Source organism: Callorhinus ursinus, unplaced genomic scaffold, assembly GCF_003265705.2.
Source record: "Callorhinus ursinus isolate GAN/ISIS: 27379988/994484 unplaced genomic scaffold, GSC_fseal_2.0 scaffold70, whole genome shotgun sequence".
Lineage (NCBI taxonomy): Eukaryota > Metazoa > Chordata > Mammalia > Carnivora > Otariidae > Callorhinus > Callorhinus ursinus.
Window position 1 is genome coordinate 5,022,363 of NW_027397132.1, and position 19,892 is coordinate 5,042,254.

Here is a 19,892-nt window from a genome sequence, read left to right on the forward strand (position 1 = left end):
CAGGTGTGCGTGTGCGTGCGTCTCCTTCCCCATGCCGGTGTGCTTGCATCTCCTTCCCTGTGCCCGCGCAAGTGTGCGTTGCATGCGTCTCCTTCCCCACCTGCTCTGCGGCCTTGAGCGTCTCGTAGGTGTTTTAAGTATCTGGTGCCTGTCGCCACGCATTCCCTGTTGGCGGGCCAGGAGCTGCACTTATCCTCCCTGTCCTGCCCCGTGAGTCAGGCATCTTGTGACCTCACACAGTCACGGTTGCCTGTGTTGGGACATGGTCGAGTCTGTGGCCCGTTTTCCTTTCCTGTTTCTCAGTTTTGCTTCTGTGATCCCTTGCCTTAGTCCTGGAATACATCCTGTGTGTCATCCTCTGGGGAAGTCGTTGCTGGGGAACGGTCCCCCCTCCCCCGCCTCACTGTTGCCCCAGACGCAGGCAGTGTACCGCCTTCCTGTGGCCAGCCTGCGGGGGCCGCGACTGTGTGCATGCACTCTGGAAGGTCTGTGGGCTCCTGCCTCTGAGGTGGGTGCTTTTAATCACTTCTGGAAGTTTCTCAACCATTGTGTCCGTCCTTGATTGTTGCCTTCCTGTTCTTTCTGTTCTTTCTCCCTAATTTTGATAGAAACCCTTCCCTCCCCTGTTCTGCCTTGGCCATCAGCTGCCGGCTCCCATTTTCTCTTTGTCCTTTGTTGTTCTTTCTGGCTTGTTCCTTTGATTTCTCTTCCAGAGCACCGAGTCTCTCTTCAGCCACAGCTGATTTGCTGTTTTACTTACTTAAGCTTTTAAATTGTACTTTTACCTTGTTGGGCTTCATTTAGTCTGCTTTTTTTGTTGTTTTATTTTAAATTTGCTTGTTTCTTTGATGTATTGTTTCTCGCTGATAATTTAAATCCCTTTCTTCACTGGTTTTTACTTTTTTATAAATTTTGTTTATTTATTTATTTGACAGAGAAACACGGCGAGAGAGGGCACACAAGCAGGGGGAGTGGGAGAGGGAGAAGCAGGCTTCCCCCCGAGGAGGGAGCCCAACGTGGGGCTCGATCCCAGGACCCTGGGATCATGACCTGAGCCGAAGGCAGGCACTTAACGACTGAGCCACCCAGGCTCCCCCTTTTCTTCACTGTTTTAAACACAGCATGCATACTTTCTATTCCACTTCTGATTATTCTATTACCTGATACCATGGGTTTCATTCTCCTAATTCTTGTGTTTGCAGGTCTGTTTTCATTTGTATTCTGTGATCGATTGATTGATTGATTGATTTTTACTATGACCTTAGATCTTTGGTCCTCAGAAGTTTCTCTCTGGAACTTGTTTGACTCCTAGAGCGAGGTTCTGCTGTTCTCGCCGGGATCTCTGCTTGTTCCTACCAGATGCCTGTGTGCACCTGCGGTCTTGGGCTGCTGTGTAGTCAGTCGGCCCAAATTCAGTGCTGGTGTGTGTGTATGAACGTGTACCACTGTCTGTTTTGTTCTAAAGATTGCGCACTGTGCATACTGACTTTTTTGGTCCAGATTCTCTGCTCTGATCTTCCACCCTGTTCGGGCACCGCGTGTTTTGCTTCTCCCTTGCATGAGGGGCTGACTCCATTCCACCCCAGGGAGGGTCCTGCTCCAGGCTCCAGGGCTGGCTGCCCCCTCTGGACTCAGGAGGAGCCCAGGGGGTTTGTTTGGGGTCCGTTTACATGAGGGGGGCACATGAGGGACCCCATTTGTTAGGACCACATGCCGGGGTACTTTTGTGTGGGGGAGTAGGGCAGCCCTGTTCTTTTGGAACTCGGGGGTGTGCAGCTCATCTGGGCACCAGTCAGGGTGATCTTTCCGGGTGTGAGAGTGGGACGTCACCTTTGGCCTCTGTCCCTGCCGTGGCTTGGCCACACCTGAGGAGACAGAGTCTCTGACCCTGTGAGCCAGGCTTTGTCGTGCCTGCAGCTGCTGCCTGGTTTGCTTACCCCCCCCCAGCACACAGCCTTTGCAGGGCTGTTGCACGAGCCCACCTGTGCCCCAAGTCCAGCCTTGTCCCTGCTGGGGCTCCCGGCACCTGCCGGCCCCCCGAACTGGGCCAGCGCCCATCCTCCCTGTGGGGCTTAGGACGAACAACTAGGCACCTCTGTGCCTCAGCTTCCTTTCTGGGAGAGCACGGGCTGGACTGGATGGTCATTCCTTCCCAGCTTCAGAAGGAAGCACGGGTTTGTCCAGAACCCCTCATCTCTGCCATCCCCGGGCTCTGGGCCGTTATGGGGCATATTTCAGAGCTTCCAGAAGACCCGTCCTGTCCCTGGTACTGACCTGCCTGCAGAGCTCAGCGCCGGTCAGGGAGGTGGGCAGGGTCATGAGCTGTCTGTCCCGTGTTTGTTCGCCATCGGCCGGGAGACTCCGTCTACAGGGCGGAGGGGTATTCCCAGTAGTCGGGCTCCTTGAGGCCCGGGGCAGGAGGGCCGGTGAAGGTCATCCCAGACATGAGGTTGTCAGGGCCCACACTGGTTCACAGACAGCCGGGGCTGGTGCAGGTGGAGCGGGCCTCGGGCACCGCTGTGGCTCTATGGCTCCCTGGGTGGCAGCCCACAGCCCCCGCTTCACGTCTGTGTGGATGAACCTGCCTGTACCGCTCCGTGCCGAGGAGAGCGGCTCGGCGGGAAGCAGCCTACTGCTTTGTACTCGGGGCGCATCTCTGAGGCTTCTGCGGCCTGCACTGGACGCCTGCTTGCTCAGGGATTAATCGCCGGCATTTGCTCAAGTGGAAATGAAGCAAACTTCCCCATAAGTGGAATCACTCATTAAAAAGTCATTATCAAACAAACCGGCATATTTCTTGGACTTTTACTAGTGATGACAGAACAATTTCTTGAACAGGTACGAACAGCAAACTTGCTGGTTCACGCGCTCCTCCTCGTCAGCCTCGGCTCTCCTGGGGACGTGATCGAAGAGCTCTGCGCGGAAAGGCCGCACTCTGGGGACAGATGGGTCAGTGAAGGCGACAGTTGCAGCTTGTTCTGGAAGGGAAGCCCCCTACCCCGCCCCTTGGGGCAGCGGCGCTCTTCAGAGTAACTCCAGCTGTAAAAGTCAATACCAAGATAGAGGATTCCAATAAAATGAGGACACTCGATAAACCTTCCTGTGGAAACAGATTTCCCACAGACGTGCAACCAGTTCAAGTGGATTTGTACCTTTAATTTCTCACTTATTGAATTTCTTGTCATCGGCTAATTGTGGAGTCCACGCCGAGTGATGACCGGGTTGTGAGCTCTGAGCTCGGCCTCCCCACCTGAGAACGTGACATGGGGGGCTGTTTTGGGTCCGTGAATGTGCCTTTGAGCCCGTGGTGGTACGGACTGTCCCTGTCACGTGTCTGGAAGCCCAGCCCTGGAGGGTCAGGGGCCGCGAGGGAGGGAAGGCAGTGCCAGGGCTGGTGCATGATGCGCCCGTGAACCCGAGGAGGTCTGCTTGCCGACATGGATGAGATCACGGGGCCTCACTTACGGGGCGGCAGCATGTGTGACGGCGTCAATCCTCACATCCATCCTTTGAGACCGGCAGATTACCCCACTAATCCAGGAACTGAGGATGGGGGTGAGTGTTCTGGCCTCAGGTGCCCCGCTAGCCCGGGGCGCAGGTGGGACAAACCTGCCCCAGGCAGAGGCCGTGGAGCTCTGTGTCCCACACTCCAGCAGCAGCAACCTCTCTGGGCATCTGTTTGTGAACCAGCCTCTCAGGCCCCACCGGACCTGCTGAGACTGAGCTGACATTGCACAAGCCCCCCAGGATGTTTGTGTGCATGAGGGAGTGAGGAGCATGCTCAGAGCACCCGGGTCCCCTGCACAATGACTTGATTTTCTCCATACGGCCTTCCCTGGTGACGGCATGTAGGCAAAATGTGGGGCAGGAGGGCACGTGCCAGCCCCCAGCTCAGGCTGCGGGTCTGTTGAGGCTGAGGAAGAATCCAGGCCCACAGGGAGTGAGAAAGGGCGGTGGGCAGCCTCCAGGGGAGACAGCAACTCCTTTCCTGGCACGGGTGTCCTTTGTGCAGGCCCTTTAGAGCCGCTTGGTTGCTGGACCCAGGGACCTTGGGTCCCTGCAGCCTTTCCTGGTTGGCCTCCAGAAGGTTGTCTCCCTCCACGAACATCTAAAGAAGGGATCTTCCAGTCCTGGGCAGGAGAAGCCGTCCACCTTTCCCGGGGCCCCTGACTCTGGCTCACACTCAGCCTCATTATGTGTTTCTAGCAGGGCACCCCTGAGCAGTGACTTCTCTGTGGCTTAGTCCTGTCACTGTGTGATTGGTACATCCTCCCACGAAACGTGGGTGTGCCTTTGCATGGCTGGTGCACAGTGATGCATCTGTAGCCTGGGGTTGTGGCCCCAGGCATCCCATGAGCTCTGTGGGGAGATGGAGCTCTCCGAGGCCAGAGCTGTTTGTTCAGCAGGGAGTCTGGGGCATTTCAGAGTCTGGGCGGATGGAAGGCTCGCTTCGGTTCTTCCACCCAGACGCCTGCTGCTTGGATGAATCTCTCCAGACTGCTGTGTGGCTTAGAGGCCAGGTCAGAAGTCGCGGGAGGCAGGGTATTCAAACCTCCTTTTTGGCCTGGCCCTGTCGGTGTGTTCCTGGGACCATTCCTGGAGTTTGGTAGAGTCTGGGACTGGCCGGAATGGGGGAGTCAGCAGGCTCCAGGGAGGGGTTTCTGGCCACCGCAGGTCTCCACAGACCCTGCAGCTCAAGGCCAGGCGGTTGTGGGGAGTGCCTGTATGAAGTCAAGACCCTGGTCGTGCTCAGGCTGCTGATTCAGAGCAGCTTGGGACCCTGCCGTGGGCTGGCTGGGCTCTTTCAGGCCATTGTGAATCCAAACACTACTGAGCTCTTTGAGGAGCCCCGGGAGGCCACCCCAGCCTGACCTTCTGCCCTCTGTGCCCACAGGAGCGGGACGGAATGCGCGCCATCCTGGGTTCCTACGACAGCGAGCTTACTGCGGCCGAGTACTCACCCCAGCTGACGCGTCGCATGCGTGAGGCCGAGGACATGGTCCAGAAGGTGCACGCGCACAGCTCAGAGATGGAGGTGAGTGTGCGGGCGGGCACAGGGCCAGCCATCCGCTTGTCTTCCGTGTGCTGGCTCCATGCTCTGACCTGGTGGCCCGGGAGAGGAGGACCCGCCAAGGGGCTGCTGCTGGTTCTGTCGTCCAAGGCAGACTTTCAGTCTGATTGGGAAGGTTAGCTCCGGCTGCACCGAGCGCGTCATCGTAAATATAAGTGCATTAATAGCCGTTTTATTATGATACATTGGGCTCCACATGAAACATTAATGAAGAGAGATTTGCGGGGCAGCTTCCCTAAGACCCTCAGTCGTCCCTGGGATTTTTTACATTGAGCGATTCCTCCTCTGTGTGCACCCTGTGTGCCCTCATCAGTTAATGACAAGGCTGACAGACCTAGCACCCCCGGTGCCATCTGTTTGGGTTTTGTACGTCGGGGTGATGAGGGGCGGGGTCACCACGTCTTACTTCACTGGGCCTGCACATCTGGCCCCCAGCACGGGCTCACCCCTCCCCCGACGGCTTTTAGGCAACACGAACTGCAGAGGCTTTGGGCGGACACACAGGCACCAGCTTTGTCTCAGCTCTCTGCCACGGGCTCCCAGTCGCCTCCTGTCTTCCTCTCTTGGAGTCCTGCCTGCTTGTTCAGGACCGACCCAGTTCCAGCAGAGAAAGTCCCTAACCCCCTGCACCCCCTTTCTGTGCTCAGCAGTGTAGTGGGGCATCAGCCCGCCTTCCCGTCCACCACCCTGGAGTCCTGCGCGAGTCCAAACGGTGGAGGATGCCCAGGCTCAGCCAGCGTCACCCACACGACCATCTGTTCCTCTCTGTCCTGGTCACTGTCCTTTTCCTCCTGGATGTGGGCACGGATGGGCCCCTCCAGAAGCAGGCCAGCCCCTTGCTAGTCTCCTGCCCTACTCCCAGGCCAGACTGACCCAGATCTGTACTGGGAGAGAGACTCCTCAGTGCATAGCCCCTGCTCCCTGGGACCCCCTGTCTTTGAGGCTGAGTGCTAACCTTGAGACCCAGCGTCGGAGCCCTGGGCACTGGCTCTGCTCGCCATCCTGATTGCTGCAGCAGAGGTCCTGGTCCTCCCTGCAAAGTACTCTGGCCGTCCGGTCCTTCCGTGCATGCCCTCCACGCCTTGTCACCCACAATGGGCTCTGTTAGCCTCCACGAGAGCCCACCCGGGCCCAAGCTGCTGCCTGCAAGGGAGGAGCAAGCATGGGGAGACTGGAAGCCAGGCGTTCCTGGGTCAGGTCCACCGGTCACTGTCCCCTGGCCTTTCTGGAACATCAGCAAGCCGATGAAATGAAGCTTACTGAAGCAGGTGTTAGCGATCAGCAGCCCCCCCCCCCCCCACAGCCTTTGGTGGGGAGAGGCAGTGGTTGGGTCAGTGCACCCTGGGGGTGGTCAGACCTGGACCCTGTCCAGTCCCGCTCAGAGGCCTGCGTCCACCCCTGTCAAGAGCTGTGCGCCTCCCGGCCCCCACCAGGGGGCAGCAGACGAAGCCACGGGTCCTGCTCCTGTGTCCAGGCCTCGGGTGGGGACAGGAGGGGTCTCCTCAGCCTCTGTTCTGTCTCTCGTTGCTGAGACCCCCCCTGGCCTCCCTGCAGCCCTCTCTCGGAATCTGTGCGGGAGGAGGTTGTCCTCCCTGGGAGGCAGAGAGGTGGCCATCTGGCACATGCCATGGGGGCGGTGCAGGGTGCGGTGAAGACGAGGGGTCCTGGGTGGGGCAGCAAGGCGGGGCCTGCCACGTGCGAGGTCCACAGAGCTCCTTCTACCAGGGGACCACGTGCCTGCCACGCTCAGTTCCGTGCCAGCTGCTGCTAGAGCCGAGGCACCTCCGCTCTCAGGGTTGTCCGTGGGATTAGGACGTGGCGTGCAGGGTGAGGGGACCTGTGGGGAGCCCTGCCTCGTCCGCTTCCGGGGACGTCCATCCTCGCAGAGAGGCCGCATCGCTGCTGCTGTCCCGTGCCGTCTGATCTAGTCTGGCCGGTTCTCTGGCAGCCTGAGCAGGGGCAGCCCTAACTCGATGAGGTCACAGAAGTGCTCCGGGAAGCACGCACATAGCAAATGGCCTCCTTCTGGAATGTGTGGAGGGTGACAGCGTTTTAGACGGAAGGATGGTGTAGAGGTAGAAAAGGTGGGCATGCACGAAGTACTCCCCTTGCTCCCCTGTGGTACAGCCACAGTCCCGTCAGGGGTGCAGAGAGGCTCCCTCCGTGTGCCCCGCGAAGCCATCAGGCTGCCCCACGGGTGGCCATTCTCACGGGGGCCCTGGGGTGGCTCCATCAGCATCTTGGAGAGTGTGCAGCCCTTAAAGGGAAGGGCCCACTTTCTGTCAAGACCTTGTCTTGCCCGCACCACGTAGGCCCTCCTGCGGCACCGGGACCACCCGTTCCCCTGTGGGAGGCCGATGCCTGCAAGCGCCCCGGGAGCCGCTTGCCATCCAGGAGGAGGTCCGAGGCAGGGAGAAGGGGGCCCCGGCTTTAGGAAGTAAGCCTGTCGCAATGAGAAGGAAGGGATTCAGAGGGGGTCACAGGTGGGTCTCGGGTTCAGGAAAGAGTTGGGGCGAGCTCGCAGATGAGGTGGACGTGAAGGTGGCCGTGTCCGCTGTGCCCAGAGCAGCAACACCAAGATCAGCGCCCCCAGTGACACCAGTGGTGAGAGGTGCGGGGCTGTGTGGCAGTAGGCGCTGGACAGCTCTGCCCCTCCCGCGGTCGCCTTCTGCGATGGGCCTCAGTGTCCCGACGGGTGGGTGTCCTGCCCCGCCACCCCGGCTACTATGCTGACGCTCTCTGCAGAACAGGGGGAGGAGAGCACCCGGAGGCATTGCGGCATGCTTGGTTCAGGTGAGGGGGCCGGCGGCGGGGGCACAGGGGCTCAGGCTGGAGACGCAGCCCTCCCCCTACCTCCCCTCCCCCGCCACGAGTCAGCAAACAGGGGTTTTGATGCACAGGTTCCTTGGGAGCTGGTGGGGCCAGGAGAGAAGGAATGTGGTGCCGTCCTGCTGGGCCCAAGTGGTGGCTGTGGGCTGTGAGTTGGGGTCTCTCAGGTCCGGGAGCCTCATGGACACCAAAACCCAGACGTGGGCCTGGCAGAGCTGAGAATCCTCCAGACGCAGGTGTCCCTGTTGGTGACAGAGGGTGGGCAGGCATGTGAGGGTGCGGGTGGCTTCGCTCTGTTCACACAGGCTCACGGAGCCCCTGATTTTGTGGCAGCCTGGGGGACCCAGCCCTACTTTCCGTCCTCCCATCTCCAGCTTGCCCTTTCTGGGGGACGGGCCTCTAGGGGTCCAGACCATCTACTGCAGGGCAGCTCTGAAGCCCATTTTACCCCTTCTCTCAGCTGTGGGGCTGCACTCCAGACAGGAGCCCCGAGCCCCTCCGTGCTGAGGCCCTGAGGTCCCTGGGCCCTGGGTCCTCGTCAACTGCTGCTCAGGCCTGCCAGGCCAGGCGCTGTGGCCTCGGCTCTGCTGGCCTGCTTCCTGACCCGCGGTGGGCAGGCAGTCCTAGGAGAGACCTGTAGCTCAGTGAGCAGACCCATTCATCCAGCTTGGGCAGGAGCAGCTTGCTGGTCCAGGCAGCAGGTGCAGGCACCCCAGCTTGGACCCTCCAGGTCACAGCGGCCCCCCTGCAGGCCGCGGGGCACTGCTCTCTAGGACTCGGGGCGGGTTTCCCTCTTCTTGCTCGTTAAATAGTAACGTTCTATGTATTAGGAACTCGGAGAGCTTTAAACGCTGCTCCGAAGGGCCTGCCAGAAGTTTATTCATTGAGTATCACATACTGACCCACAGTACAAAGTTATGTCCGTTTGTAGAACCTGGTTATTAAGGTTCCTTAGTGTCTCCCAGACAAGACCTCTGTCACTGCACGGATGCACCCACTGCTCGGGGGGCGCACGCAGGCCCTGGACGAGCAGCTGTGCTCCGCTCCCTGGCGAGCCCCCAGAGTTGCCTGTTTGGTTCAACTGCCTTAAGGAGCCGTGGGGAGCCATGAAGTGCATGCAGGGAGAACACCCCCACAGCCCTCGGGCTCTGATTACAGAGGCGGATTAATTCTCCGCAGCTCCCCCGCCTGCCTCATGGATTGCTTGTCTAGAAGGCAGGGTCCAGGGGGACAGAGGGAGAGAACATTACCAGGCTGGAACTCAGGATATGCCTAACGGGTGTGGGGTGTACATGTCTCTCTGCCTCCCCCCTACCCCCCAATCCGGTGCTGCTTCCTTTCGTTTCCTTCCTTGTTTTGTGTTCTGCCTTCATGTCTGCTCTGTATATCTTCTCCTTCCCTCCTCCTCCTCTGCCATGGCTTCCCTCTCCCCCCCACCTCGTCCCTCACCACGAACCCCTGTGTCTTCTCACTTGGGTTGGCAGGTGGGCCTTGCCCATAAAGGGCCAGACAGTACATTCTGTGGGCTGTGCGGCCACATGCTCAGCTCTGTGCTTGTGGCCGCTGGAAAGCAGCTTTGGGCCATCTGTGAATGGTGGGCATTGCCGTGTGGCAATAAAACTTTATTGACAAAACAGGGGGGGGGGCCTGGATTTGGGTGCCGGCTGTAGTTACCGGACGCCTATTCTAGCCCCACTCTTGCTGGGACCCCCCAGCATGCTGATGCTTGTGTGAAGGCACCGTGACGGTGGGGGGCCTCTGAACCAGGTTGGCAGGTGCCCTCAGGCAGGTGCAGGGAGGGAGCTGCTCCGGGGGACCTGTCTGTTCACTAATGGGGAGCAGGGGGCAGGAGGGAGCTCCTTCTGAGCTGCTGCATTTCGCTCCTTCAGCTTAATCGGGTAGTTCTCATGTGGAGCACGTTTCGAGTCCGGCAGACACGTTTCAGTGAAACAAATTGGAAGTGTTGAGATTGGGAGAATCCCAGTAGCCTGTCTCTGGTGAAGTTTGTGCCGTTTTGCATGGATTTTATTTATTCCACTTAATAAAGCGGCTGCAGAAGTTGGTAGCATATGTCACGAACCTTCCTCTGTCGACAGAGCTATAAATATGCAGCTCGTACCACCTCGATTCCACCTGTCAGCCTGATTTGTTTTCCTAGTTTATTTAATTAAAACAGATTATGGCGCCGCTTGCTTCACGAAGACATGCGGAAAATCCCAATTTCCGATCACTTCTGTGATGACAGTGCTCACACCCTCCTGCCCGGGCTGGGGGTGGTTTGGCCTCCGGAGGCGCCCCGGGTAGTTCAGCAGGTCCAGGGCCTGCTTTTCTTACTTGGGAAAGTATCTGCTTGTTCTCCTTGCACGAAGAACTCGGGGTGACTGTCCTGTGAAAAAGCACAGAGTGAAAACAGTGAAAAGTCTGCAGACGGTGTTAAAAAACGGGCACTGTATTATAGACAAGGGGAGACGAGCCGGGCTCAGGGACCCCTCCGTGGGGAACGCTCCCTGAGTGCGCGGGCAGGACGTGGGAGACCGATGTCGGGTGGAGGCTCTGGCTCCCGTGCTCAGGACTGAGGCAGGAGGTAGCGCAGGGCTGGCGGCGGGCTCTGTGCGGGACACCTCAGCAGAACCCTGGCCTCTGGGGTTGGGCATTGGCCCCACTGGACCCTGGGGGAAGGGCGGACACTAGGCTTGCAGAGCCAGCACCCCAGCTGCACGAGGTGTGATTGGCCGATACAGATTCCATACATCCAGGGGTACAGTGTGGTGTTGGGGTGTCCGTGCACGCAGTGCAGTGACCACCACGGTCCAGTTGGTCACCCCTGCGTCGCCTGGCCTAGCCCGGCTTGTTTTTTTTCTGTGGTGAGAACACTGAAGATCTGCTGTCTTATTAGCACATTTCAGGCACGTGGTGCAGTGTAATTGGCTGTGAGCCTGTCAGTGGGCTGTGTGCCTGAGGCCTCCAGGTCTTGTTCACCTTTTACCGGCAGTGTACATGCGTGCACCCACACCTCCCTGTCCCTCCCACCCTGCCCCTGGCACCCACATTTCTGCTCTTGCTCTGAGTTCAGCGTTTTCGGATTCTGCATGTAAGTGAGGTTTTGCCGTATTTTCTGTGTCTGTCTTAAGTATTTTTCAGTTAGCGTAATGTCCTCCAGGTTTGTTGATCTTGTCACAAATGTTGGAGGCTGATTCTTTTCTAAAGCTAAAGCATCTTCCATCGTGTAGATGTAGCACGTTTCTCCTATCCATCGTCTGCTGACAGGCGTTTCAGTTGCTTCCATGTCTTGGCTGAACCCAGGGGTGCAGGCACTTCTTTGAGCTAGTGATTTTATTTCCTGTTGTCATATTCCCAAAGTTGGAATACTAGATCATATGGGTCATACTTCTATTTTTAATTTTTTGAGGACGCCGTGGTGGCTGTGCCAGTTCGCATCCCCACCGGCACCGGCAGTCTGGTGTCCAGTGAGAACCCCCCACCTCACTGGTGTGAGGTGAGGCCCCACTGTGGTCCTCACGTGAGGTTCCCTGATGATGAGCGGTGCTGAGCACCTTCTCATGTACTGGTTGTTCTTTAGGAAAGTTTCTATTTTGATCCTTTTCCCACTTTTAATTGGGTGTCTGTTTCTTTGCCATCGAGTTGCAAGAGTTCCTTACGTGCATTGGATGGTAACCATTTATCAGATAGATGGTTGGCCAGTATTTTTTCCCATTCCATATTTTCACCCACATCGTCTGGCATTTTGTTGACGGTTTCTTGTGTTGTGCACAAGCGTTTGAGTTGGATGCAGTCCCACTGGTTTATTTTCGTTTTTGTTGCCTATGCTTTGGGTGTCAAATAAAAAGAAATCATCACCAAGATGAACGTCAATGAGCTTTTCCCCTGTTTTCTCTAGAATTTTTAGGGTTGCAGGTCTTTATTTTGTGTTGATTTTCTGTGCGGTGTGAGATTGGGGGTCCACTGCCGTTCTCCACGTGGATGTCCAGTTGTTTCAACACCGTTTGGTGAAGAGCCTGTCCTCTCCCCATTGTGATTCCTTGCCCTCTTTGTCAAGTATTAGTTGAACGTATGTGTGTGCATTTACTTCTGGGCTCTGTATTCTGTCCTCCTGGTGTGCGTGTCTGCTGTTAGGCCAGTATTATGCTGGTTTGATTACAACCGTTTTGTGGTAGTCTGAAATCAGGAAGTGTGATGACTCCGGCTTTGTTCTCCTTACTCAAGATTTCTTTAGCTACTCAGGGTCTTTCGTGGTTCTATACAAATTTTAGGATTAATTTTTCTGTTTCTGTGAGAAATGCCGTTGGAATTTTGGTAGGGGTTGCATTGAATCTGTACTTTGCTTTGGGTAATAAGGACATCTTAACCCTATTATGTCTTCCAATCCATGAACATGGAATGTCTTTTTGTTTATTTGTGTCTTATTAACTTACTGTTTCTTTCATCGGTGTCTTATAGTTTTCAATCTACAGGTCTTTCACCTCCTTGCTTAGATTTATTTCTAAGTATTGTTTTTTTGATGCTGTTGCAATAGAATTGTTTTCTTTTTTGGATTGTTCATTGTTAGCATAAAGAAACGCACCTGACTTTTGCATGGCGATTCTGTATCCTGCAACTCTACTGAATTCACTGGTGATTTCTTTTTTTTTTTTTAAAGATTTTATTTATTTATTCATGAGACAGGGAGAGAGAGAGAGGCAGAGGGAGAAGCAGACTCCCTGCTGAGCAGGGAACCTGATGCAGGACTCGATCCCAGGACCTCGGGATCGTGACCTGAGCCGAAGGCAGATGCCCAACATCTGAGCCACCCAGGCGCCCTCACTGGTGATTTCTAACAGTTTTCTGGTGGAGTCTTATTTCCTACATGTTAGATCATGTCATCTGCAGGGACAGTTTTACTCGTTCCCTGCAGAATTGGGTGCCTCTTACTTGTTTTTCTTGTCTGATTGCTCTGGCTAGGACTTCCAGTACCATGTTGAATAGGAGTGGAGAGAGGGCATCCTTGTCTTGTTCTGACCTCACGGGGAGAGCACTCAGCTTCTCACTGCTGAGTATGATGTGAGCTGTGGGCTTGTCCTGTATGGCCTTTATAATGGTGAAGCACTTTCCTTTGGTACCTGATTAATTTTTGTCATTAAAGCATGTTGAATTTTACCAAGTGCTATTTGTGCATCCGTTGAGATGATCTTGTGATTTTTATTCTGCCTCCCGTTAATGTGGTGCGTCCCATTGCTTGATTTGTGCACATTGAAGCATCCTTGCATCCTGGGGATAAATCCCACTCAGTCATGGTATGTGACCCTCTTTTTTTTTTTTTTTTCTAATTTATTTATTTGAGACAGTGTGCACATGTGGAGAGAAGGGGCAGGGGGAGAGGGGGAGAGAGAATCCCAGGCAGACTTTGGGCTGAGCACGGAGCATGACACTGGGCTCGATCCCACAACCCTGAGATCATGACCTGAGCCAAAACCAAGAGGTGGACGTTCAACCGACTAAGCCATGCAGGCGCCCCAATTGTGACCCTCTTAATATGCTGTGGAATGTGGTTTTCTAGTACTTTGTTGAGAATTTCTGTATTTGTGTTCATCAGGATATTGGCCTGTGGTTTGGTTTTCTTATAGTGTCTTTGCCTGACTTTGGCATCAGGCTAGTGCTGGCCTCATAAGAGGAGTTTGGAAGTGATCCTTTCTGATTTTTTTGGAGGAGTTTGAGAAGAATTGGTAATGATTCTTTAAATGTTTGGTTGAATTCACTGGTGAAACCAACTGGTCCTGGACCTTTCTTTGTTGGGAGATTTTTATTGCCAGTTCAGCCTCCTTACTTGTTATTGGTCTGTTTGGATCTTCTGTTTCTTCGTGGTTTATTTATTTATTTATTTTTAAAGATTTTATTTTATTTTATTTTATTTTTTAAATATTTTATTTATTTGAGAGAGAGAGAATGAGAGAGAGACAGCACATGAGAGGGGGGAGGGTCAGAGGGAGAAGCAGACTCCCCGCTGAGCGGGGAGCCCGATGTGGGACTGGATCCCGGGACTCCAGGATCATGACCTGAGCCGAAGGCAGTCGCTTAACCAACTGAGCCACCCAGGCGTCCTATTTTTAAAGATTTTATTTATTTATTTGATAGAGAGTACAAGCAGGGGGAGCAGCAGGCAGAGGGAGAGGGAGAAGCAGGCTTCCCGCTGAGCAGGGAGCCCGACGTGGGGCTCAATCCCAGGACCCCGGGATCATGACCTGAGCTGAAGGCAGATACTTAACCGCTGAACCACCCAGGCGACACTCTTCGTGGTTTATTCTCACGAGTTTGCGTGTTTCTGGGGGTTTGTTTCTTTTGGGTTGTTCCATGTGTCGGTAATCATCACGAGTAGTTTCTTACACGCCTTCGTGTTTCTGTGCTGTCTGTTGTGATGTCTTCTCTTTCGTTTCCGATTTTATGTCAGTTGTATTTATTTACTGAGTTTAGCGAGAGGTTTATCCATTTTATTAATCTTCTCACAGCAGCTCTTAGTTTCTGTCTTCTTTTCTGTCCTTACCCATAGATAGTGTTCTCAACCCATGCTCTGCGGGGTGACGGTGGAAACTCCTGCCCCGCCACCTTGCTGACGTCCCAGGCCAGCCCTTCGCTTCCTGTCTTGGTACAGGAATGTGGCAACTTTGGGACTGGCTTCTGGTTGTCCGGCTCCAAATTAAACCTCTGTGGCAGTGTTCTCAAACTTGGTTCATGTCCAGATGGCCTGAAGGGTGTGACCCTGGGGGGGGGGGTGCTGGGCTGAAACATTGTATCTGTGGCGAGTTCCCAGGTGATGGCACAGCACTGGTCCCCACCCACATTCTGAAAGCCCTGCCCCAGTGTGAGCACCTGGTCCGCTGAACGGGAGGGACTGGGCCCTGCCCTGGGTCCGAGGCTCCACCGAGGAGAGCCTCACAGGGTCGGGCATGCTCTGGGTGTGGAGAGGCGTTGGCTGCTTGGGTCACAGCAGCCGTGGCCTCAGTGGTGTGGATGTCTCCTTCTGACGGGCCGCACTCAGCCAGGGTCACCTGACAGAACCCAGGCTCCAGGCCACCACCCGACCCCGTGAGCAGCCTGCCTGCTTGCGTGGCAGCAAGCTAGTCTTGTGGCTGCTGTCCACGCTGGGCAGGCTCCACCCCTCAGGGCCTCTGCCAACGAAAACCATGAGTGGGTGTGGGTGCTGCCGCCTGGTAGGGCCCTGATGACTGGCTGGTGTCTCCTTTTTCCTTCCACTTGGTCACAAACTGACGTGTGAAGTAGAGAAAGGGCAGGAGGCCTGAAGCTTCTGTCTTGTTCCCTCTATGTGACCTGTGACTTTGGGCGCACCCCAGCCTCCCTGGGCTCTCGCTTCCCCACTCCTCTCTGTAAGGCATGTGGGGAGTGTGCTGGGTGCCCTTGCATCTTCCCCGGCATGGCTGGCCAGCTTTCTGGCAGCCTGTCCCGGCCTGCAGGGACTGCCTTTCTGCCATGCCTGGGCTCCTACACTGCTGGATCTTCGGTAGCAGCTTCTCACCTCCGGATAAAAATAGCCACATGAGGTCTTGGTGCAGCCTCCACCTGTCACAAGTGGCGCGTGGGCCTGGGACATGTGTCTGAGTGCTTTGGTCACCCGGGGCCTGGCTGGAGGACATGTCCCTGGACCAGGAGGGGCTGTGGGAGCTGCTGGGCCTGACATGGCTCTGTGGGCACCCGGCTTCTCTGCACGCCTTGTCTACCCGATACGTGCTGCTGGGTGTGCCACCTTCTGTGGGGTGCCTGGGCCCTGCGCCCGATGCCTCTTCCTGTGCTGTCTCCACGCATCTGCGCTCCCAGCCAGCCCCACTGACTTGCAGACCCCCAGGTCAGCTGGCCTGGGGTGGAGCCCGGGGGCCCAGGCCTCCTGAGGCTGTTGCAGGTGTCCGTTCCCTTCAGGGGGGGCTCTAGCCTTGTCGCTGTGACTGGCCCAAGGGACGGTAACTCTCCAGCCAGCCTGCTGTTCCCTGGCCTCCCTTCTGGACCCCTCTGTAAGCCTCGTGCCTGAGCAGTCCCCCCATTACCTCTGGACCCCCCAACGTGCAGGACGAGCACCAGCGTGCTGGTCATATACATCCTTCCCTCCTTTCCCAGTGAGGAGACTGGGGTGCGGTACACCAGGGCTCAGGCGGGGTCACAGCAGTGACAGCTGAGACCCCGTGCGGGGCACACGTGGGTTCCTACAGGCCTCCACCCGGCCCCCAGCGCATGAATGCTGGCTGCAGGGAGGAAACTGCCCTTCCTGGGAGCCTGAAACTGCTGTCTGTGGGCCCTGCTCGGACTCCCTCCAAAACCCACGGCAGCGACTGCTGCCGCCCGGCCCCCAGACCTTGTGAGCCTGTCTGAGGGCTCTGGGTGCACTGTCCTCCTCTCCTGGGTGTGAGCCTGGTTTTCCCGGAGGCCTCAGCATCTCGGGCGGAGCCGGGAGCCCAGAAGTTGTTGTGAGTGGATCGGATGCCGCAGACGATGTGGCCTATGCCAGCCTGCCTGTGGCTGATGAGTGTGGGTGGCCTGATGGCGCCTTCCTGCTCAGGCGGCAGCCCGGCCCTAGCAGAAATCTCAAGGGGAAGGCAGGGATAAATCGCTGCGAGGCCAGGCGGGATGCACCGGACAGACGGCAGCCTGACCAGCAGCTGTTCTCGTAGAAGTTCCCTTCTGTGCAGACATGGGACACTCCGCAGGCAGGCAGACCCATGCCCACCTGCCACCTTGGCCATGCAGGTGGGGTGACCCTTGTAGGGACAGTACCGCAGGAAGGAGTGACGAGCCAAGGCCCAGCGGATGGGCTCTGACCAGCGGCCTCGGGGAGTGGCAGGTGCCCGACCTCTATATTAGGCCCGGGCTCCGCAGGCTCTGCACCTCCGCAGGTCTGGGCGAGCATCATGCCCACTTCCCAGTCTTCTGGAAAGACTGGCGTTTTAGAGCCATCTAGTGTCAGGTGTGGGCCGGGAGGTGCGGGGGTTGTGGTGTCCGGGACACCTGCGGGAATGGGCGGATGAGGCTGCACAGGCCTCCTTGTCTGTGTGCCCTGCCCTGACTCAGGCCTGGTCGCCAACTGCGCTGCTTTGCAGTAGGCAGCACGCTCTGTGGGGTGGGCGCGGGTGGGTCAGTTCAAGAGGTGCCCGGCATGGGGGAGCCACGTGGGGGCTCTGGGCATTTTTACAACCAGTGCCCTTGCAGGCATATTGTCTGTGGTGGATGCACTTGGACGGACTGTGTTTCCTTCTCGATGGAGAGCGTCCCCTGGGCCTCTGCTGGTGCCCGTTCAGTCCCAGTGTGGCTGGGTGTGACCCGCGGCCACCCACGCCATAGGAAACTGCCCGCCCACCCATCGTCCCTGCTCCAAGTCTAGCTGCCGTGTGATAGCAGCCCCTGCCTCCCCCCCCCCCCCCCCCCCCCCGGGGGCCCCAGTCCCCACTCAGCGCGCGTGTTCCTCTCCTGGTCCCCCATGACCTCCATGTCTCATGCAGAGACGCAGCCGGTCAGGGCTGGCAGAGTCTGGGTGAGGGTGGCCAGTCTTCAGTCCTGTGGGATGTGGGAGCCTCTCCACTGCCCCTTCCCCAGCTCCCTCGATGGCGTCAGCTGTCCTGTGTGTGTGAGCCAGAGGGCGCACGCCCCTCCCCCACCCACGGGTCTGGCTCCAAGGAGAGTCGGCTCGCCCAGGAAGAGGCTCCGTCCTGTGCTGCCTGCCCGTACCCGGCCCATCCCCTGGTCGTGCGGCTCCTCGGCCATGGGCTTATGTCAGCAGCCCACCCTGCAGCCCCCCCGACCTGAACCCTCCCACGTGCTTGGGGTTCTGGACACAGAGGGCCTCCCGTGGGGGGCAAGTGACAGGTTGCGGGATGGTTTGGTGATGGCGAGCTTCCTGCTCTTGGAAACTTATTCCTTCGTGTAGCAAAATGGGCCCTGTCTTTGTCCCCGACTTGTCCTCCAGGGTGCAGGGGGCACGTGTTCCAGACCCGCTTCTCACTGGGGCGTGACGCACACGCTGTCCGCCACAGCGCTCCCTCTCTGCCTCTGTGCACGCTTCTCAGCAACTCCGTGCCCTGGGTGGGGACAGCCCTGTGTCTCTGGCTCGGCACCTCGGGGGTGGGGGGTGCCCCCCCTCCCGTCGCCCCCATGGGACACATGAGTTGTCGGTGTCTGTCTCGTTGAGTGTGATGGGTCCCCTCGCATAGTGTGGGCTCTCCAGCCTGGCCGGAGGGAGGGTGCCAGAGCCTCCCGGCCTCAGTCCCTGGGCGGCGTTTTCCTGACGGCTGCCCCAAGGCGGGACTCCCTCACGGAGATGTGGGCGAACACTTGGTTCCTGACACAGGGTTGACTTTCCTCCAAGTCGGGTTTCTGCCAGCTCCTCTGGTTTCCCTGCATCTCTGCAGCCCTCTTGGGTCTCCGTCATAGTTGTGCCATTTCCGAGCCCCGCGTTGTGCAAGGATTTGTGAAGCACGCCACCTGCATCTCTCTCTCGCAGGGACTGGGATGTTGATCGGGGCACCGAGCATCTTGGATCAGCGTCGGCCTGTTCATCATGGTCTCTGCACCCCTGCTGACCCGCGTCCTCGCAGAGACCGTGGTGAAGTGTCTGCACCCATCTGCAGCGTCCTGGCGTGGGGCCCTCTCTGCCACCCAGACTGCCCCAGGGGTCACCGCTCCTTTTCTGCGTGCGACTTGCTTGCCGGGTCTAAGTGCGGGAGCTTGGCCGACACCTGGCGTGCCCACGGGCAGTCTCAGCCCTGCACTTTCCCCCGTTCCTGGCTGACCTCACAGGGGGCCGCACCCAAGGGCCGTGTGGGGATGCTGGTGCCACCGCTGTGCACACAGACACACCACAGCATGTGGGTTCACCCCTTGCGGTTTCCGATGTTCGCCACCGCAGATCAGCCAGGCCCACGTTCCGTGGTTTCCCGTAAACGCATTCATGGGGTGGGATCACTGAGCGAGAGGTGACGCCCGTTAGACTTCAGGCAAAACCCAAATCATTTTGCAGAGCGGTTTCCTAGTTTTTATGCCCGCCATCTGTCCTGACTCCTGGGATTGCCTGAGTTCTCTGTTTCTGCCAGTTAAATGGGTACAGAGTGGTAATTTGCGGCGGGCCTCAATTGGCATTTCTTGGTTTCTAGCGGAGTTGACGGCCTTTTATGTGTGCTCGTTGGCACAGGTGTTTTGTCCTCTGGGAAACGTCTGTCTTGTGTCCTTTTCTGTCACATTGTTTTTCATTACTGCTCCGTAGCTGTTTTGTGTCCACTGCTGGCACCGATCAGGTGGGCAAGATGGGGAGGCCCTGGGGTGGGGCCAGACGTCATCCCTAGCATGAGCCCTGTAACCGACCCCCTGGGGGGTGTGGGGGCCAAAGGGGCCACACTGCCCCAGGCCCTCTGCCTGGGGGGTGGCATGTGTCGGCTCCCCTCTCCCTGACAAGCCACTTGCAAATGCCAGCCTGAAAGAGCAGGTGCCGCTCCCGGGTGGGCTGCGTCCTGGCTCTGCAGAGTGGATCTCGGTCTGTCCAAGTGAGTGTGTATGTGGTCTCCCTCGGGGGGCCGTGAGTTAACAAATAGGCCACCACAGTCCGGATGTTGCCTTTCGCTCCTCTCCTGGCCGTCCTTCAGACATCACACTGCCTCCACACTCAGGGCACCCCGTGGGGTCCCAGCGTCCAGCTCCTGAGCATGCAGGGAGGCGGCTGGTGGTGCTGGGTCCTCGGGCTGTGGGAGACCTCCATCTAGTCGTGACAATGTCTGTGTGCACCCACCAAGCCTCCCCAGCACACCCCGCCAGCCCCGCACCTGCCCACCCGTGCCCCCCACACACACCTGGTGGCTGCTTCCATCCCTCTGTGCCTGGCCTAAGGTGAGGCTGAGGCCGGTGGGCTGTGAGGAGCCACCTCACGGGCTCATGGGACTGGGCATGAAGCTTAGCGCTCAGTCTAATGGGTGGTGTTTAATTTTGGGTTTCCGGCTCGGTTTTGTAGCTG

At 57.4% G+C, this 19,892-nt stretch overlaps 1 protein-coding gene across 8 annotated transcripts in view; it reads left to right on the forward strand.

The window, feature by feature from the left end:
* The window catches only part of MAD1L1 (mitotic arrest deficient 1 like 1), a 322,064-nt gene that overhangs the window by 165,225 nt on the left and 136,947 nt on the right, over positions 1 to 19,892 (forward strand). For all 8 annotated transcript variants that reach the window (XM_025863714.2, XM_073886395.1, XM_025863712.2 and 5 more), the window contains one exon: positions 4,895 to 5,035. In XM_025863714.2, coding sequence (XP_025719499.1) covers positions 4,895 to 5,035 — 141 coding nt within the window. The remainder of the gene's footprint in view (positions 1 to 4,894; positions 5,036 to 19,892) is intronic.